Source organism: Oncorhynchus keta, unplaced genomic scaffold (assembly GCF_023373465.1).
Source record: "Oncorhynchus keta strain PuntledgeMale-10-30-2019 unplaced genomic scaffold, Oket_V2 Un_contig_4633_pilon_pilon, whole genome shotgun sequence".
NCBI lineage: Eukaryota > Metazoa > Chordata > Actinopteri > Salmoniformes > Salmonidae > Oncorhynchus > Oncorhynchus keta.
Genome location: NW_026287880.1, coordinates 100,001 through 117,500, shown reverse-complemented (window position 1 = coordinate 117,500; position 17,500 = coordinate 100,001). Strand labels below are relative to the sequence as shown.

General features: G+C 42.9%; 1 protein-coding gene and 1 long non-coding RNA gene across 5 annotated transcripts in view; both read left to right on the top strand.

Moving 5' to 3' along the window:
- The window catches only part of LOC127924844 (protein disulfide-isomerase A2-like), a 16,966-nt gene extending 6,979 nt beyond the window's left edge, over positions 1–9,987 (top strand). Inside the window, exons 7-11 of the mRNA XM_052509458.1 lie at positions 7,430–7,621; positions 8,687–8,807; positions 9,067–9,248; positions 9,598–9,711; positions 9,846–9,987. Coding sequence (XP_052365418.1) covers positions 7,430–7,621; positions 8,687–8,807; positions 9,067–9,248; positions 9,598–9,711; positions 9,846–9,902 — 666 coding nt within the window. The 3' untranslated portion in view covers positions 9,903–9,987. The remainder of the gene's footprint in view (positions 1–7,429; positions 7,622–8,686; positions 8,808–9,066; positions 9,249–9,597; positions 9,712–9,845) is intronic.
- A 328-nt stretch (positions 9,988–10,315) lies between these two features.
- LOC127924841 (uncharacterized) lies at positions 10,316–15,980 on the top strand. 4 transcript variants are annotated; one of them, XR_008119028.1, is made up of 4 exons: positions 10,316–10,360; positions 10,746–10,808; positions 15,381–15,485; positions 15,716–15,980. It is a non-coding gene; the product is annotated as an uncharacterized LOC127924841 (long non-coding RNA). The 4 variants fall into 4 exon arrangements; XR_008119027.1 differs by lacking the exon at positions 10,316–10,360 and adding an exon at positions 10,414–10,486; XR_008119026.1 differs by lacking the exon at positions 10,316–10,360 and adding an exon at positions 10,519–10,675.
- The last annotated feature ends 1,520 nt before the right edge of the window (positions 15,981–17,500 follow it).

Genomic DNA, 17,500 nt, shown 5'->3' with positions numbered 1-17,500 from the left:
TGGAGGTACTGAGGTGCCGTTCCCCTCACAGCTCCGTAGGCAAGCACCATGGTCTTGTAGCGGATGCGAGCTTCAACTGGAAGCCAGTGGAGAGAGCGGAGGAGACCTGTCTGTGTCTGAGGAGGTTTGATGAGGGCAGGGTAGACCTGTCTGTGTCTGAGGATGTAAGGCAATACAATAATACATAGGCCATAGTAGTTGAGTAATTACAATTTAGCAGATTAACACTGGAGTGATAGATGAGCAGATGATGATGTGCAAGTAGAGATACTAGTGTGCAAAAGAGAAGAAAAGTAAATAAAAAACAGTATGGGGATGAGGTAGGTAGATTGGCTATTCCCAGATGGACTATGTACAGCTGCAGTGATCAGTCAGATGCTCAGATTTGATATGAACTCCTAACATCTCGCTTGAGGCAGTGAATTAAACTGCCTCCTGTCGGCCTAACATCTCCAACGGGGCAGTGAATTAAACTGCCTCCTGTCGGCCTAACATCTCCAACGGGGCAGTGAATTAAACTGCCTCCTGTCGGCCTAACATCTCCAACGGGGCAGTGAATTAAACTGCCTCCTGTCGGCCTAACATCTCCAACGGGGCAGTGAATTAAACTGCCTCCTGTCGGCCTAACATCTCCAACGGGGCAGTGAATTAAACTGCCTCCTGTCGGCCTAACATCTCCAACGGGGCAGTGAATTAAACTGCCTCCTGTCGGCCTAACATCTCCAACGGGGCAGTGAATTAAACTGCCTCCTGTCGGCCTAACATCTCCAACGGGGCAGTGAATTAAACTGCCTCCTGTCGGCCTAACATCTCCAACGGGGCAGTGAATTAAACTGCCTCCTGTCGGCCTAACATCTCCAACGGGGCAGTGAATTAAACTGCCTCCTGTCGGCCTAACATCTCCAACGGGGCAGTGAATTAAACTGCTTCCTGTCGGCCTAACATCTCCAACGGGGCAGTGAATTAAACTGCCTCCTGTCGGCCTAACATCTCCAACGGGGCAGTGAATTAAACTGCCTCCTGTCGGCCTAACATCTCCAACGGGGCAGTGAATTAAACTGCCTCCTGTCGGCCTAACATCTCCAACGGGGCAGTGAATTAAACTGCCTCCTGTCGGCCTAACATCTCCAACGGGGCAGTGAATTAAACTGCCTCCTGTCGGCCTAACATCTCCAACGGGGCAGTGAATTAAACTGCCTCCTGTCGGCCTAACATCTCCAACGGGCAGTGAATTAAACTGCCTCCTGTCGGCCTAACATCTCCAACGGGGCAGTGAATTAAACTGCCTCCTGTCGGCCTAACATCTCCAACGGGGCAGTGAATTAAACTGCCTCCTGTCGGCCTAACATCTCCAACGAGGCAGTGAATTAAACTGCCTCCTGTCGGCCTAACATCTCCAACGGGCAGTGAATTAAACTGCCTCCTGTCGGCCTAACATCTCCAACGGGGCAGTGAATTAAACTGCCTCCTGTCGGCCTAACATCTCCAACGGGCAGTGAATTAAACTGCCTCCTGTCAGCCTAACATCTCCAACGGGGCAGTGAATTAAACTGCCTCCTGTCAGCCTAACATCTCCAACGGGGCAGTGAATTAAACTGCCTCCTGTCGGCCTAACATCTCCAACGGGGCAGTGAATTAAACTGCCTCCTGTCGGCCTAACATCTCCAACGGGGCAGTGAATTAAACTGCCTCCTGTCGGCCTAACATCTCCAACGGGGCAGTGAATTAAACTGCCTCCTGTCGGCCTAACATCTCCAACGGGGCAGTGAATTAAACTGCCTCCTGTCGGCCTAACATCTCCAACGGGGCAGTGAATTAAACTGCCTCCTGTCGGCCTAACATCTCCAACGGGGCAGTGAATTAAACTGCCTCCTGTCGGCCTAACATCTCCAACGGGGCAGTGAATTAAACTGCCTCCTGTCGGCCTAACATCTCCAACGGGGCAGTGAATTAAACTGCCTCCTGTCGGCCTAACATCTCCAACGGGGCAGTGAATTAAACTGCCTCCTGTCGGCCTAACATCTCCAACGGGGCAGTAAATTAAACTGCCTCCTGTCGGCCTAACATCTCCAACGAGGCAGTGAATTATTTTATTTTACATTTATTTAACTAGGCAAGTCAGTTAATTAAGAACAATTTCTTATTTTCAATGACGGCCTAGGAACTTAACTGCCAATCTGGGCTAGACAATCTGGACCCTCTCTTTCTAAAATTATCTGCCAAAATTGTTGCAACCCCTATTACTAGCCTGTTCAACCTCTCTTTCGTATCGTCTGAGATTCCCAAAGATTGAAAGCTGCCGCGGTCATCCCCCTCTTCAAAGGGGGAGACACTCTAGACCAGGGGTGTCAAACATACGGCCCGCGGGCCGGAACCGGCCCCCAAGGAGGTTCGATCAGGCCCGCAGGATAATTTGAAAGTGGAAAAAATGCATAAAAGACATGGAATTAATATTTTTAATTCGCTGCAATTCATGGATTATCCGCTAAGGGGCGCACTCTTTCCATCAGAGTAGAAGACAAGCCGCATCACTGAGACAGACTGAAAACAGCAGACGGTATCAATGCGCCATCTGCTGCTTGTTACGACGTTGTTAATATCATTAGCCAAAATGTCGTTATCCAAACGGAGAAAAGTAGATAAGGAGTGTAGAATTTTCAAAGAAAAATGGACCACGTCCTATTTATTTACAGAGATGCACGGAAAACCTTTGTGCTTGGTGTGTTTGCAACAAGTTTCGGTATTGAAGGAATATAATATTCGACGCCACTACGAGACTCATCACAGCGAAAAATATGACGGCTTGCAAGGACAACTGAGAAGAGATAAGATTAACGAATTGCTGGCGGGTCTGAGGAAACAGCAGTCAACTTTCATCCAGAGCCGAGAAGTCAGTGAAGCAGCGGTAAAAGCCAGCTACCTAATTGCTAGCGAAATAGCATTAGCATCGAAGCCGTATTCCGACGGTGACTTTGTTAAACGATGCATGATGAAGGCGGCTGAACTTGTATGTCCCGAGAAGCGACAAGCTTTTGCCAATATTAGCCTGACGAGGAATACTCGGCAGATTTGAAGGGCAAATTTGCCTCTAGGTCTGGACAGATTTTATCAGTATCTACTACCAGGGTACCCCAAATTAACAGCCCTGGCTGCTAAAATTTTGTGCATGTTTGGGACAACCTACCTTTGTGAACAAATTTTCTCAGTGATGAATATCAATAAAACAAAAATGCGTTCAAGGCTCACAAACAAGCACTTAAATGACATTCTGAAAGTGACAGCTAGTCAGGACATGACACCTGGTGTTGATGCACTTGTACAGGCCAAAAGATGCCAAGTTTCAGGTACAAATACAAGTCCAGACTAGACTAACACCTTTAAAATGCTGCCTTAGATACTGTTTGCATTGAAAGAATACAGCTCTGTGAAGATGAATCCTTACTGTGGTGATTTAAAAAATGTGCACTTTAATGTTAGTCAGCAGCTTCAAAACAAAAGTTGTGTGATGGAATTCTACTGTTCATACAACTCCATACATTTTCAGTATGTATTGTATGTGTATGTATGTTTCATGTATGAAGTTTACAGATTTACAGGACAGGCGAACACTTTCTTCATTACACATTTAAAATCACTCTCCTTAGTTTGTAAGGTGTACGCAGGGATTACATTTAGATTTTATATGCGTATGTGTAAGTGGTTTAAAAATTCCTTTCTTTAAAAGTCTCATTTAATCTTAAAGTGCATTACTATATTTTTCAGTACCAATTAAAGTTTTGTGCCTTTGTACAATCAGTGGGATCAGTTGCAATGCATATTTGTGAATGATAAAAGTAAATTGCACATTTGTCTAAGGAAATATGAGGTGTTTCATGAAATGTTTTGTAAAAGGATAGTTCATTAAATTTCAATATTTTCCTAATGTTCTTGTGCTTCTTTACACCAAAACAAAGGAAAGACATGATATTTTGGTTATTTATAGCAGAGTATGGTATAATTTTAATGGTCCGGCCCACTTGACATCTCCCTAGGCCGTATGTGGCCCACGATGCGAAATGAGTTTGACACCCCTGCTCTAGACCCAAACTGCTACAGACCTACAGTATATCTATCCTACCCTGTATTTCTAAGGTCTTTGAAAGCCAATTTTAACAAACAGATTACTGACCATTTCGAATCCCAACAAACCTTCTCCGCTATGCAATCTGGTTTCAGAGCTGGTCACGGGTGCACCTCAGCCACGCTCAAGGTTCTAAACGACATCATAACCGTCAAATCGGAGGGCCTGTTGTCCGGACCTCTGGCGGTCTCTATGGGGGTGCCACAGGGTTCAATTCTCGGGCCGACTCTCTTTTCTGTATACATCAATGATGTTGCTCTTGCTGCTGGTGATTCTCTGATCCACCTCTACGCAGACGACACCATTCTGTATACTTCTGACCCCTCTTTGGATACTGTGTTAACTAACCTCCAGACGAGCTTCAATGCCATACAACTCTCCTTCCATGGCCTCCAACTGCTTTTAAATGCTCGTAAAACTAAATACATGCTCTTCAAACGATCGCTACCTGCACCTGCCCGCCTGTCCAGCATCACTACTCTGGACCGCTCTGACTTAGAATACGTGGACAACTACAAATACCTGGGTGTCTGGTTAGACTGTAAACTCTCCTTCCAGACTCACATTAAGCATCTCCAATCCAAAATTAAATCTAGAATCGGCTTCCTATATCGCAACAAAGCATCCTTCACTCATGCTGCCAAACATACCCTCGTAAAACTGACCATCCTACCGATCCTCGACTTCGGTGATGTCATCTATAAAATAGCCTCCAACACTCTACTCAACAAACTGGATGCAGTCTATCACAGTGCCATCCGTTTTGTCACCAAAGCCCCATACACTACCCACCACTGTGACATGTACGCTCTCGTTGGGTGGCCCTCACTTCATACTCGTCACCAAACCCACTGGCTACAGGTTATCTATAAGTCTCTGCTAGGTAAAGCCCCGCCTTATCTCAGCTTACTGGTCACCATAGCAGCACCCACTCGTAGCACGCGCTCCAGCAGGTATATCTCACTGGTCACCCCCAAAGCCAATTCCTCCTTTGGTCGTCTTTCCTTCCAGTTCTCTGCTGCCCATAACTGGAACGAATTGCAAAAATCTCTGAAGCTGGTGACTCATATCTCCCTCACTAGCTTTAAGCACCAGCTGTCAGAGCAGCTTACAGATCACTGCACCTGTACATAGCCCATCTATAAACAGCCCATCTATCTACCTACCTCATCCCCATACTGTATTTATTTATTTATTTTGCTCCTTTGCACCCCAGTATCTCTACCTGCACATTCATCTTCTGCCGATCTACCATTCCAGTGTTTAATTGCTATATTGTAATTACTTCGCCACCATGGCCTATTTATTTCCTTAACTTACCTCACTTACACTCACTGTATATAGACTTTTTGTTTTCTTTTGTTCTACTGTATTATTGACTGTATGTTTTGTTTATTCCATGTGTAACTCTGTGTTGTTGTATGTGTCGAATTGCTACGCTTTATCTTGGCCAGGTCGCAGTTGCAAATGAGAACTTGTTCTCAACTAGCCTGCCTGGTTAAATAAAGGTGTTCTCAACGAGCCTACCTGGTTAAATAAAGGTGTTCTCAACTAGCCTACCTGGTTAAATAAAGGTGTTCTCAACTAGCCTACCTGGTTAAATAAAGGTGTTCTCAACTAGCCTACCTGGTTAAATAAAGGTGTTCTCAACTAGCCTACCTGGTTAAATAAAGGTGTTCTCAACTAGCCTACCTGGTTAAATAAAGGTGTTCTCAACTAGCCTACCTGGTTAAATAAAGGTGTTCTCAACTAGCCTACCTGGTTAAATAAAGGTGTTCTCAACTAGCCTACCTGGTTAAATAAAGGTGTTCTCAACTAGTCTACCTGGTTAAATAAATGTGTTCTCAACTAGTCTACCTGGTTAAATAAAGGTGTTCTCAACTAGTCTACCTGGTTAAATAAAGGTGTTCTCAACTAGCCTACCTGGTTAAATAAAGGTGTTCTCAACTAGCCTACCTGGTTAAATAAAGGTGTTCTCAACTAGCCTACCTGGTTAAATAAAGGTGTTCTCAACTGGCCTACCTGGTTAAATAAAGGTGTTCTCAACTGGCCTACCTGGTTAAATAAAGGTGTTCTCAACTGGCCTACCTGGTTAAATAAAGGTGTTCTCAACTGGCCTACCTGGTTAAATAAAGGTGTTCTCAACTGGCCTACCTGGTTAAATAAAGGTGTTCTCAACTGGCCTACCTGGTTAAATAAAGGTGTTCTCAACTGGCCTACCTGGTTAAATAAAGGTGTTCTCAACTGGCCTACCTGGTTAAATAAAGGTGTTCTCAACTAGCCTACCTGGTTAAATAAAGGTGTTCTCAACTAGCCTACCTGGTTAAATAAAGGTGTTCTCAACTAGCCTACCTGGTTAAATAAAGGTGTTCTCAACTAGCCTACCTGGTTAAATAAAGGTGAAATAAAAATAATAAAAATATATACAGTATACTACTACTACACTACTATATAAAGTATACTACTACTACACACTGCTATATACAGTATACTACTACTACACACTACTATATACAGTATACTACTACTATATACAGTATACTACTACTATATACAGTATACTACTACTACTACACTACTATATAAAGTATACTACTACTACACACTACTATATACAGTATACAGTATACTACTACACACTACTATATACAGTATACTACTACACACTACTATATACAGTATACTACTACTACACACTACTATATACAGTATACTACTACTACACACTACTATATACAGTATACTACTACACACTACTATATACAGTATACTACTACACACTACTATATACAGTATACTACTACTATATACAGTATACTACTACACACTACTATATACAGTATACTACTACTATATACAGTATACTACTACAGTATTCTACTACACACTACTATATACAGTATACTACTACAGTATACTACTACTACACACTACTATATAAAGTATACTACTACTACACACTGCTATATACAGTAGACTACTACTACACACCACTATATAAAGTATACTACTACTATATACAGTATACTACTACACTATACTACTACACACTACTATATACAGTATACTACTATATTCAGTACATTGTTCAGCAGCAGATTGTCATGGTTTTTCAAGGTTTTCCTTGGTATGGGCAATGACGTGTGTGTGTGTGTGTGTGTGTGTGTGTGTGTGTGTGTGTGTGTGTGTGTGTGTGTGTGTGTGTGTGTGTGTGTGTGTGTGTGTGTGTGTGTGTGTGTGTGTGTCTGTGTGTGTCTGTGTGTGTGTCTGTGTGTGTGTGTGTCTGTGTGTGTCTGTGTGTGTGTGTAGGTATTGTTCATAATTATAGATGTAACGGGACCAGTCAGTCATGTCCTGAAGTACTTCGGTCTTTCCGAGGGCGACGCCCCCACTGTACGCATCATCAACACCGACACCACCAAGAAGTTCGCTCTGATTGGACAGATAACGGCCGCCACACTCCAAACGTTCTGTCAGGGAGTTCTGGACGGAACCGTGAAGGTAAACAACCACCCAACCAATCATATCACTCCTACTACTAGCGCTAGCTAATCACATAACACATACTACTAGCGCTAGCTAATCACATAACACATACTACTAGATTTAGCCAATCACATCACTCCTACTACTAGACTTAGGCAATCCCATCACTCCTACTACTAGACTTAGCCAATCACATCACTCCTACTACTAGACTTAGCCAATCACATCACTCCTACTACTAGACTTAGGCAATCCCATCACTCCTACTACTAGACTTAGCCAATCACATCACTCCTACTACTAGAGCTAGCCAGTCACATCACTCCTACTACTAGAGCTAGCCAGTCACATCACTCCTACTACTAGAGCTAGCCAGTCACATCACTCCTACTGCTAGAGCTAGCCAATCACATCACTCCTACTACTAGAGCTAGCCAGTCACATCACTCCTACTACTAGAGCTAGCCAGTCACATCACTCCTACTACTAGAGCTAGCCAGTCACATCACTCCTACTACTAGAGCTAGCCAGTCACATCACTCCTACTGCTAGAGCTAGCCAATCACAATACTCCCACCACTATAGCCAGCCAACCAGTTCACACGTACCCCTACAGCCACACAGGGTGTAAAGTTCAGAGGTCAGGATTAGGGTCTAATTGTTTGTTATGGTTCCAGGCTCACTTTCTCAGTGAGAATGTACCTGAGGACTGGGATAAGGGTCAGGGGTTAGGGGTCAGGAGTTTAAGGTTAGAGGTCAGGGGTTAGAGGTTAGTGGTCAGGAGTTAGAGATCAGAGATTAGTGGTCAAGGGTTAGAGATGAGAGGTTATGGGTTAGAGGTCAGGGGTTAGAGGTTAGTGGTCAAGGGTTAGAGATCAGAGATTAGTGGTCAAGGGTTAGAGATGAGAGGTTATGGGTTAGAGGTCAGGGGTTAGAGGTTAGTGGTCAAGGGTTAGAGATCAGAGATTAGTGGTCAAGGGTTAGAGATGAGAGGTTATGGGTTAGAGTTCAGGGGTTAGAGGTTATGGGTTAGAGGTCAGGGGTTAGAGGTTAGAGTATAACTGTGTGTTGTGGTTACAGTCTCACCTGCTAAGCGAGGAGGTACCAGAGGACTGGGATAAAGGACCCGTTAAAGTTCTGGTCGGGAAGAACTTTGAGGCTGTCGCCCTCGACAACAACAAGAATGTCTTCGTAGAGTTCTGTAAGTCAACCATCCCTGTGTCAATCATCAGCAGTTCAACTTCCAAGGCGTGGCATAATAAATCCTCTCTGAAAAGAAAAGTAACCCAAACCCTAACTAGCTAGCGAACGTTAGCTAAAGATAGTGTGCCTGTGTGTAGATGCCCCATGGTGCGGTCACTGTAAGGAGCTGGTTCCTGTCTGGGAGAAGCTGGCAGAGAAGTAACCCAAACCCTAACTAGCTAGCGAACGTTAGCTAAAGATGGTGTGCCTGTGTGTAGATGCCCCATGGTGCGGTCACTGTAAGGAGCTGGCTCCTGTCTGGGAGAAGCTGGCAGAGAAGTACGCTGACCGGGATGACATCATCATTGCCAAGATCGACGCCACGACCAATGAGGTGGAGGGAGTGTCTGTGTCTGGCTTCCCTACACTACGATACTACCCTGCTGGAGAAGACAGCAAGGTAACCTTTAACCTCTGACCTTAACCTTAACCTCTGACCCTAAACAAACGGGTATAGGGAGTGTCTATGTCTGGCTTCCCTACGCTACGATACTACCCTGCTGGAGAAGACAGCAAGGTAACCTTTAACCCTTAACCTCTGACCCTGGAGGGAGTCACACACAATCTATCGGAAGGATAGAAAGACTACACTGTCACACCTCTATCACAAACTACACTGTGTGTGTGTGTTGGAGAGCAATGAGGAAGAGATTTGAACAGTCAGGCATCATGATAAAAACCAGTCACACCTGAAAGTCTGTCTACTATAACAATACCCTCTGTCTCTCTCTCTCTCTCTCTGTGTGTAGGAGGTAGAGTACAGTGGGACCAGAGACTTGGAGATGTTTGCTATGTTCCTGGACAATGGAGGACAGCTTCCGAAGGTGGAAGAGGAGGATGAGGATAATGAAGATGAAGAGGAGGTGAAGTTGAACTTACCTGACTAATTATGCAAACCCCTCCCACTCTAAGCTCTTCTGACCAATCCCCTGTCACTGTGAATACAAACACCTCCCACTCCAGCTCTCTTGACCAATCCCCTCTCTGCTTCTGACAGGTCACTGATGAGTCATCGCCACCGCCAGCCAATGAGACGTCTAAAGACGAGCTGTAAAGTCAGAGCACCGAATCGATCAAGAGTAGTTTATTGGTTTCTATGGTTTCTCTTGGTTTAATAATAAAAGTGATTTGATTCTGAAGTCTGGAGTGGCGAGTCTTTATAGAGGAGAGGAGAAGAGGAGACAAGGAGGGGAAACAAGGATAGACAACAAGGAGAGGAGACGACGAGAGGAAACAACTTTAGGCTGTTGAGATGCACACAGAGATAGAGACAGATATAGGGACACACACATAGATTGAGACACAGATAGACACACACAGATATAGAGACACAGACACAGACACAGACACAGAGACAGAGACAGAGACAGAGACAGAGACAGACAGACAGACAGACAGACAGACAGACAGACAGACAGACAGACAGACAGACAGACAGACAGACAGACAGAGACAGGTAGCAGGTAGCAGGTAGCCTAGTGGTTAGAGCAGGTAGCCTAGTGGTTAGAGCAGGTAGCCTCATGGTTAGAGCAGCTAGCCTCGTGGTTAGAGCAGGTAGCCTAGTGGTTAGAGCAGGTAGCCTCGTGGTTAGAGCAGGTAGCCTAGTGGTTAGAGCAGGTAGCCTAGTGGTTAGAGCAGGTAGCCTAGTGGTTAGAACAGGTAGCCTAGTGGTTAGAGCAGGTAGCCTCGTGGTTAGAGCAGGTAGCCTAGTGATTAGAGCAGGTAGCCTAGTGGTTAGAGCAGGGAGCCTAGTGGTTAGAGGAGGTAGCCTAGTGGTTAGAGCAGGTAGCCTAGTGGTTAGAGCAGGTAGCCTAGTGGTTAGAGCAGGTAGCCTAGTGGTTAGAGCAGGTAGCCTAGTGGTTAGAGCAGGAGGTGGTTAGCCTAGTGGTTAGAGCAGGTAGCCTAGTGGTTAGAGGAGGTAGCCTAGTGGTTAGAGCAGGTAGCCTAGTGGTTAGAGCAGGTAGCCTAGTGGTTAGAGCAGGAGCCTAGTGGTTAGAGCAGGTAGTCTAGTGGTTAGAGCAGGTAGTCTAGTGGTTAGAGCAGGTAGCCTCGTGGTTAGAGCAGGTAGCCTAGTGGTTAGAGCAGGTAGCCTAGTGGTTAGAGCAGGTAGCCTAGTGGTTAGAGCCTAGTGATTACAGGCAGGAGCCTAGTGGTTAGAGCAGGTAGCCTCGTGGTTAGAGCAGGTAGCCTAGTGGTTAGAGCAGGTAGCCTAGTGGTTAGAGCAGGTAGCCTAGTGGTTAGAGCCTAGTGGTTAGAGGCAGGGAGCCTAGTGGTTAGAGCCTAGTGGTTAGAGGCAGGGAGCCTAGTGGTTAAAGCCGGTAGCCTAGTGGTTAGAGCAGGTAGCCTAGTGGTTAGAGCAGGTAGCCTAGTGGTTAGAGCAGGTAGCCTCGTGGTTAAAGCCGGTAGCCTAGTGGTTAGAGCAGGTAGCCTCGTGGTTAGAGCAGGTAGCCTCGTGGTTAGAGCAGGTAGCCTAGTGGTTAGAGCAGGTAGCCTGGTGGTTAGAGCAGGTAGCCTAGTGGTTAAAGCGTTGGGCCAGTAACCGAAAGGTTGCAAGATTAAATCGCCAAGCTGACAAGGTAGAAATCAGTCGTTCTGCCACTGAACAAGGCAGTTAACCCACTGTTCCTAGGCCGTCATTGAAAATAAGAATTTGTTCTTAATAACTGACTTGCCCGAAGACATTGTTACCTATTTGTTAATAAAGCCAGTTTGTTATTTAGAATGATTTATTTCTGTTTTTAAGAGGGAGAGAAACCAAAGGCCTGCCGCCACCTCCCAGTTACGGTTGGCAACCAGCATCTATAGCAAGCAGTGTGCACTGTGATGCAGTGTCTTAGACTACTGTGCCACTCAGGTGCAATGCGACTGGTTGATACAGGCTACAGGAAGAGCATTTCCACCCGAATTGAAGTCCAAGTTTCTCTTAGAATAAAAACCTTAGTTTAACAACAGCTTCAGTAAGTAATACCGAAGTCACACAATTACCATTTTCTATGTAGGTTTATGTTGCCCATAAAGTATAAACAGTATAAAGTATAAACAGGATATGTGTGTATAAACAGGATGTGTGTATAAACAGGATATGTGTGTAAAGTATAAACAGGATATGTGTGTAAAGTATAAACAGGATGTGTGTGTAAAGTATAAACAGGATATGTGTGTATAAACAGGATGTGTGTGTATGAACAGGATGTGTGTGTATAAACAGGATGTGTGTGTATAAACGGGATGTGTGTGTATAAACAGGATGTGTGTGTATAAACAGGATGTGTGTGTAAAGTATAAACAGGATATGTGTGTATAAACAGGATGTGTGTGTATAAACAGGATGTGTGTATAAACAGGATATGTGTGTATAAACAGGATGTGTGTGCATAAACAGGATGTGTGTGTATAAACAGGATGTGTGTGTATAAACAGGATATGTGTGTAAAGTATAAACAGGATGTGTGTGTAAAGTATAAACAGGATATGTGTGTATAAACAGGATGTGTGTGTATAAACAGGATGTGTGTGTATAAACAGGATATGTGTGTAAAGTATAAACAGGATGTGTGTGTAAAGTATAAACAGGATATGTGTGTATTAACAGGATGTGTGTGTATAAACAGGATGTGTGTGTATAAACAGGATATGTGTGTATAAACAGGATGTGTGTATAAACAGGATGTGTGTGTATAAACAGGATGTGTGTGTATAAACAGGATATGTGTGTAAAGTATAAACAGGATGTGTGTGTAAAGTATAAACAGGATATGTGTGTGTAAAGTATAAACAGGATGTGTGTGTATAAACAGGATATGTGTGTATAAACAGGATATGTGTGTATAAACAGGATGTGTGTGTAAAGTATAAACAGGATGTGTGTGTAAAGTATAAACAGGATGTGTGTGTAAAGTATAAACAGGATATGTGTGTAAAGTATAAACAGGATGTGTGTGTATAAACAGGATATGTGTGTAAAGTATAAACAGGATGTGTGTGTAAAGTATAAACAGGATATGTGTGTAAAGTATAAACATAGGATGTGTGTGTAAAGTATAAACAGGATATGTGTGTATAAACAGGATATGTGTGTAAAGTATAAACAGGATATGTGTGTAAAGTATAAACAGGATATGTGTGTAAAGTATAAACACAGGATATGTGTGTAAAGTATAAACAGGATATGTGTGTAAAGTATAAACACAGGATATGTGTGTAAAGTATAAACAGGATATGTGTGTATAGTATAAACAGGATATGTGTGTCTAGTATAAACAGGAATATTTATGTATAGTATAAACAGGATATGTGTGTAAAGTATAAACACAGGATATGTGTGTATAGTATAAACAGGATATGTGTGTATAGTATAAACAGGATATGTGTGTAAAGTATAAACAGGATATGTGTGTAAAGTATAAACAGGATATGTGTGTAAAGTATAAACACAGGATATGTGTGTAAAGTATAAACAGGATATGTGTGTAAAGTATAAACAGGATATGTGTGTAAAGTATGAACAGGATATGTGTGTAAAGTATAAACATAGGATATGTGTATATAAACAGGATGTGTGTGTAAAGTAGAAATAGGATATGTGTGTAAAGTATAAACACAGGATATGTGTGTAAAGTATAAACAGGATATATGTGTAAAGTATAAACAGGATATGTGTGTAAAGTATAAACACAGGATATGTGTGTAAAGTATAAACAGGATATGTGTGTAAAGTATAAACAGGATATGTGTGTAAAGTATAAACAGGATATGTGTGTAAAGTATAAACACAGGATATGTGTGTACAGTATAAACAGGATATATGTGTAAAGTATAAACAGGATATGTGTGTAAAGTATAAACACAGGATATGTGTGTAAAGTATAAACAGGATATGTGTGTAAAGTATAAACAGGATATGTGTGTAAAGTATCAACAGGATATGTGTGTAAAGTATAAACACAGGATATGTGTGTACAGTATAAACAGGATATGTGTGTAAAATATAAACAGGATATGTGTGTAAAGTATAAACACAGGATATGTGTGTAAAGTATAAACAGGATATGTGTGTAAAGTATAAACACAGGATATGTGTGTAAAGTATAAACAGGATATGTGTGTATAGTATAAACAGGATATGTGTGTAAAGTATAAACACAGGATATGTGTGTATAGTATAAACAGGATATGTGTGTATAGTATAAACAGGATATGTGTGTAAAGTATAAACAGGATATGTGTGTAAAGTATAAACAGGATATGTGTGTAAAGTATAAACACAGGATATGTGTGTAAAGTATAAACAGGATATGTGTGTAAAGTATAAACAGGATATGTGTGTAAAGTATGAACAGGATATGTGTGTAAAGTATAAACATAGGATATGTGTATATAAACAGGATGTGTGTGTAAAGTAGAAATAGGATATGTGTGTAAAGTATAAACACAGGATATGTGTGTAAAGTATAAACAGGATATGTGTGTAAAGTATAAACACAGGATATGTGTGTAAAGTATAAACAGGATATGTGTGTAAAGTATAAACACAGGATATGTGTGTAAAGTATAAACAGGATATGTGTGTATAGTATAAACAGGATATGTGTGTAAAGTATAAACAGGATATGTGTGTAAAGTATAAACAGGATATGTGTGTAAAGTATAAACACAGGATATGTGTGTAAAGTATAAACAGGATATGTGTGTACAGTATAAACAGGATATGTGTGTAAAGTATAAACATAGGATATGTGTATATAAACAGGATGTGTGTGTAAAGTATAAATAGGATATGTGTGTAAAGTATAAACAGGATATATGTGTAAAGTATAAACAGGATATGTGTGTAAAGTATAAACACAGGATATGTGTGTAAAGTATAAACAGGATATGTGTGTATAGTATAAGCAGGATATGTGTGTCTAGTGGTGGTCTGGAGCAGCACAGTAGCGCCTTGGGACTCAGTGCTCTAACTCCCCCTTGTGGTGGTCTGGAGCAGCGCAGTAGCGCCTTGGGACTCAGTGCTCTAACTCCCCCTTGTGGTGGTCTGGAGCAGCACAGTAGCGCATTGGGACTCAGTGCTCTAACTCCCCCTAGTGGTGGTCTGGAGCAGCACAGTAGCGCCTTGGGAATCAGTGCTCTAACTCCCCCTAGTGGTGGTCTGGAGCAGCACAGGGAGGAGTCAAGTAGTGACACAGGGAAACGTATTCAACCACAAATTACCTCTAAGTCAGAATAACACTTTTAGTGGAGCCACTGTAAACTTCCTTCTGCTGAAAGTACGACCATATTTCCCTCAGATACACAAATAATTCCCATTTTAATAAACTCCCATATCTACTGGGTGAAATACCACCGTCTTCTGCCATCACAGCAGCAAGATTTGTGACCTGTTGCCACAAGAAAAGGGCAACAAGTGAAGAACAAACACCATTGTAAATACAACCCATATTTATGCTTATTTATTTGTTAGTGGTTAGAGCAGGGAGCCTAGTGGTTAGAGGAGGTAGCCTAGTGGTTAGAGCAGGGAGCCTAGTGGTTAGAGGAGGTAGCCTAGTGGTTAGAGCAGGTAGCCTAGTGGTTAGAGGAGGTAGCCTAGTGGTTAGAGCAGGTAGCCTAGTGGTTAGAGCAGGTAGCCTAGTGGTTAGAGCAGGTAGCCTAGTGGTTAGAGCAGGAGCCTAGTGGTTAGAGCAGGTAGTCTAGTGGTTAGAGCAGGTAGTCTAGTGGTTAGAGCAGGTAGCCTCGTGGTTAGAGCAGGTAGCCTAGTGGTTAGAGCAGGTAGCCTAGTGGTTAGAGGAGGGAGCCTAGTGGTTAGAGCAGGTAGCCTAGTGGTTAGAGCAGGTAGCCTAGTGGTTAGAGCAGGGAGCCTAGTGGTTAGAGGAGGTAGCCTAGTGGTTAGAGCAGGTAGCCTAGTGGTTAGAGGAGGTAGCCTAGTGGTTAGAGCAGGTAGCCTAGTGGTTAGAGCAGGTAGCCTAGTGGTTAGAGCAGGTAGCCTAGTGGTTAGAGCAGGGAGCCTAGTGGTTAGAGCAGGTAGTCTAGTGGTTAGAGCAGGTAGTCTAGTGGTTAGAGCAGGTAGCCTCGTGGTTAGAGCAGGTAGCCTAGTGGTTAGAGCAGGTAGCCTAGTGGTTAGAGCAGGTAGCCTAGTGGTTAGAGCCTAGTGATTACAGGCAGGGAGCCTAGTGGTTAGAGCAGGTAGCCTCGTGGTTAGAGCAGGTAGCCTAGTGGTTAGAGCAGGTAGCCTAGTGGTTAGAGCAGGTAGCCTAGTGGTTAGAGCCTAGTGGTTAGAGGCAGGGAGCCTAGTGGTTAGAGCCTAGTGGTTAGAGGCAGGAGCCTAGTGGTTAAAGCCAGTAGCCTAGTGGTTAGAGCAGGTAGCCTAGTGGTTAGAGCAGGTAGCCTAGTGGTTAGAGCAGGTAGCCTCGTGGTTAAAGCCGGTAGCCTAGTGGTTAGAGCAGGTAGCCTAGTGGTTAGAGCAGGTAGCCTCGTGGTTAGAGCAGGTAGCCTAGTGGTTAGAGCAGGTAGCCTGGTGGTTAGAGCAGGTAGCCTAGTGGTTAAAGCGTTGGGCCAGTAACCGAAAGGTTGCAAGATTAAATCGCCAAGCTGACAAGGTAGAAATCAGTCGTTCTGCCACTGAACAAGGCAGTTAACCCACTGTTCCTAGGCCGTCATTGAAAATAAGAATGTGTTCTTAATAACTGACTTGCCCGAAGACATTGTTACCTATTTGTTAATAAAGCCAGTTTGTTATTTAGAATGATTTATTTCTGTTTTTAAGAGGGAGAGAAACCAAAGGCCTGCCGCCACCTCCCAGTTACGGTTGGCAACCAGCATCTATAGCAAGCAGTGTGCACTGTGATGCAGTGTCTTAGACTACTGTGCCACTCAGGTGCAATGCGACTGGTTGATACAGGCTACAGGAAGAGCATTTCCACCCGAATTGAAGTCCAAGTTTCTCTTAGAATAAAAACCTTAGTTTAACAACAGCTTCAGTAAGTAATACCGAAGTCACACAATTACCATTTTCTATGTAGGTTTATGTTGCCCATAAAGTATAAACAGTATAAAGTATAAACAGGATATGTGTGTATAAACAGGATGTGTGTATAAACAGGATATGTGTGTAAAGTATAAACACAGGATATGTGTGTAAAGTATAAACAGGATGTGTGTGTAAAGTATAAACAGGATATGTGTGTATAAACAGGATGTGTGTGTATAAACAGGATGTGTGTGTATAAACAGGATGTGTGTGTATAAACAGGATGTGTGTGTATAAACAGGATGTGTGTGTATAAACAGGATGTGTGTGTAAAGTATAAACAGGATATGTGTGTATAAACAGGATGTGTGTGTATAAACAGGATGTGTGTATAAACAGGATATGTGTGTATAAACAGGATGTGTGTGTATAAACAGGATGTGTGTGTATAAACAGGATGTGTGTGTATAAACAGGATATGTGTGTAAAGTATAAACAGGATGTGTGTGTAAAGTATAAACAGGATGTGTGTATAAACAGGATGTGTGTGTATAAACAGGATATGTGTGTAAAGTATAAACACAGGATATGTGTGTAAAGTATAAACAGGATGTGTGTGTAAAGTATAAACAGGATATGTGTGTATTAACAGGATGTGTGTGTATAAACAGGATGTGTGTGTATAAACAGGA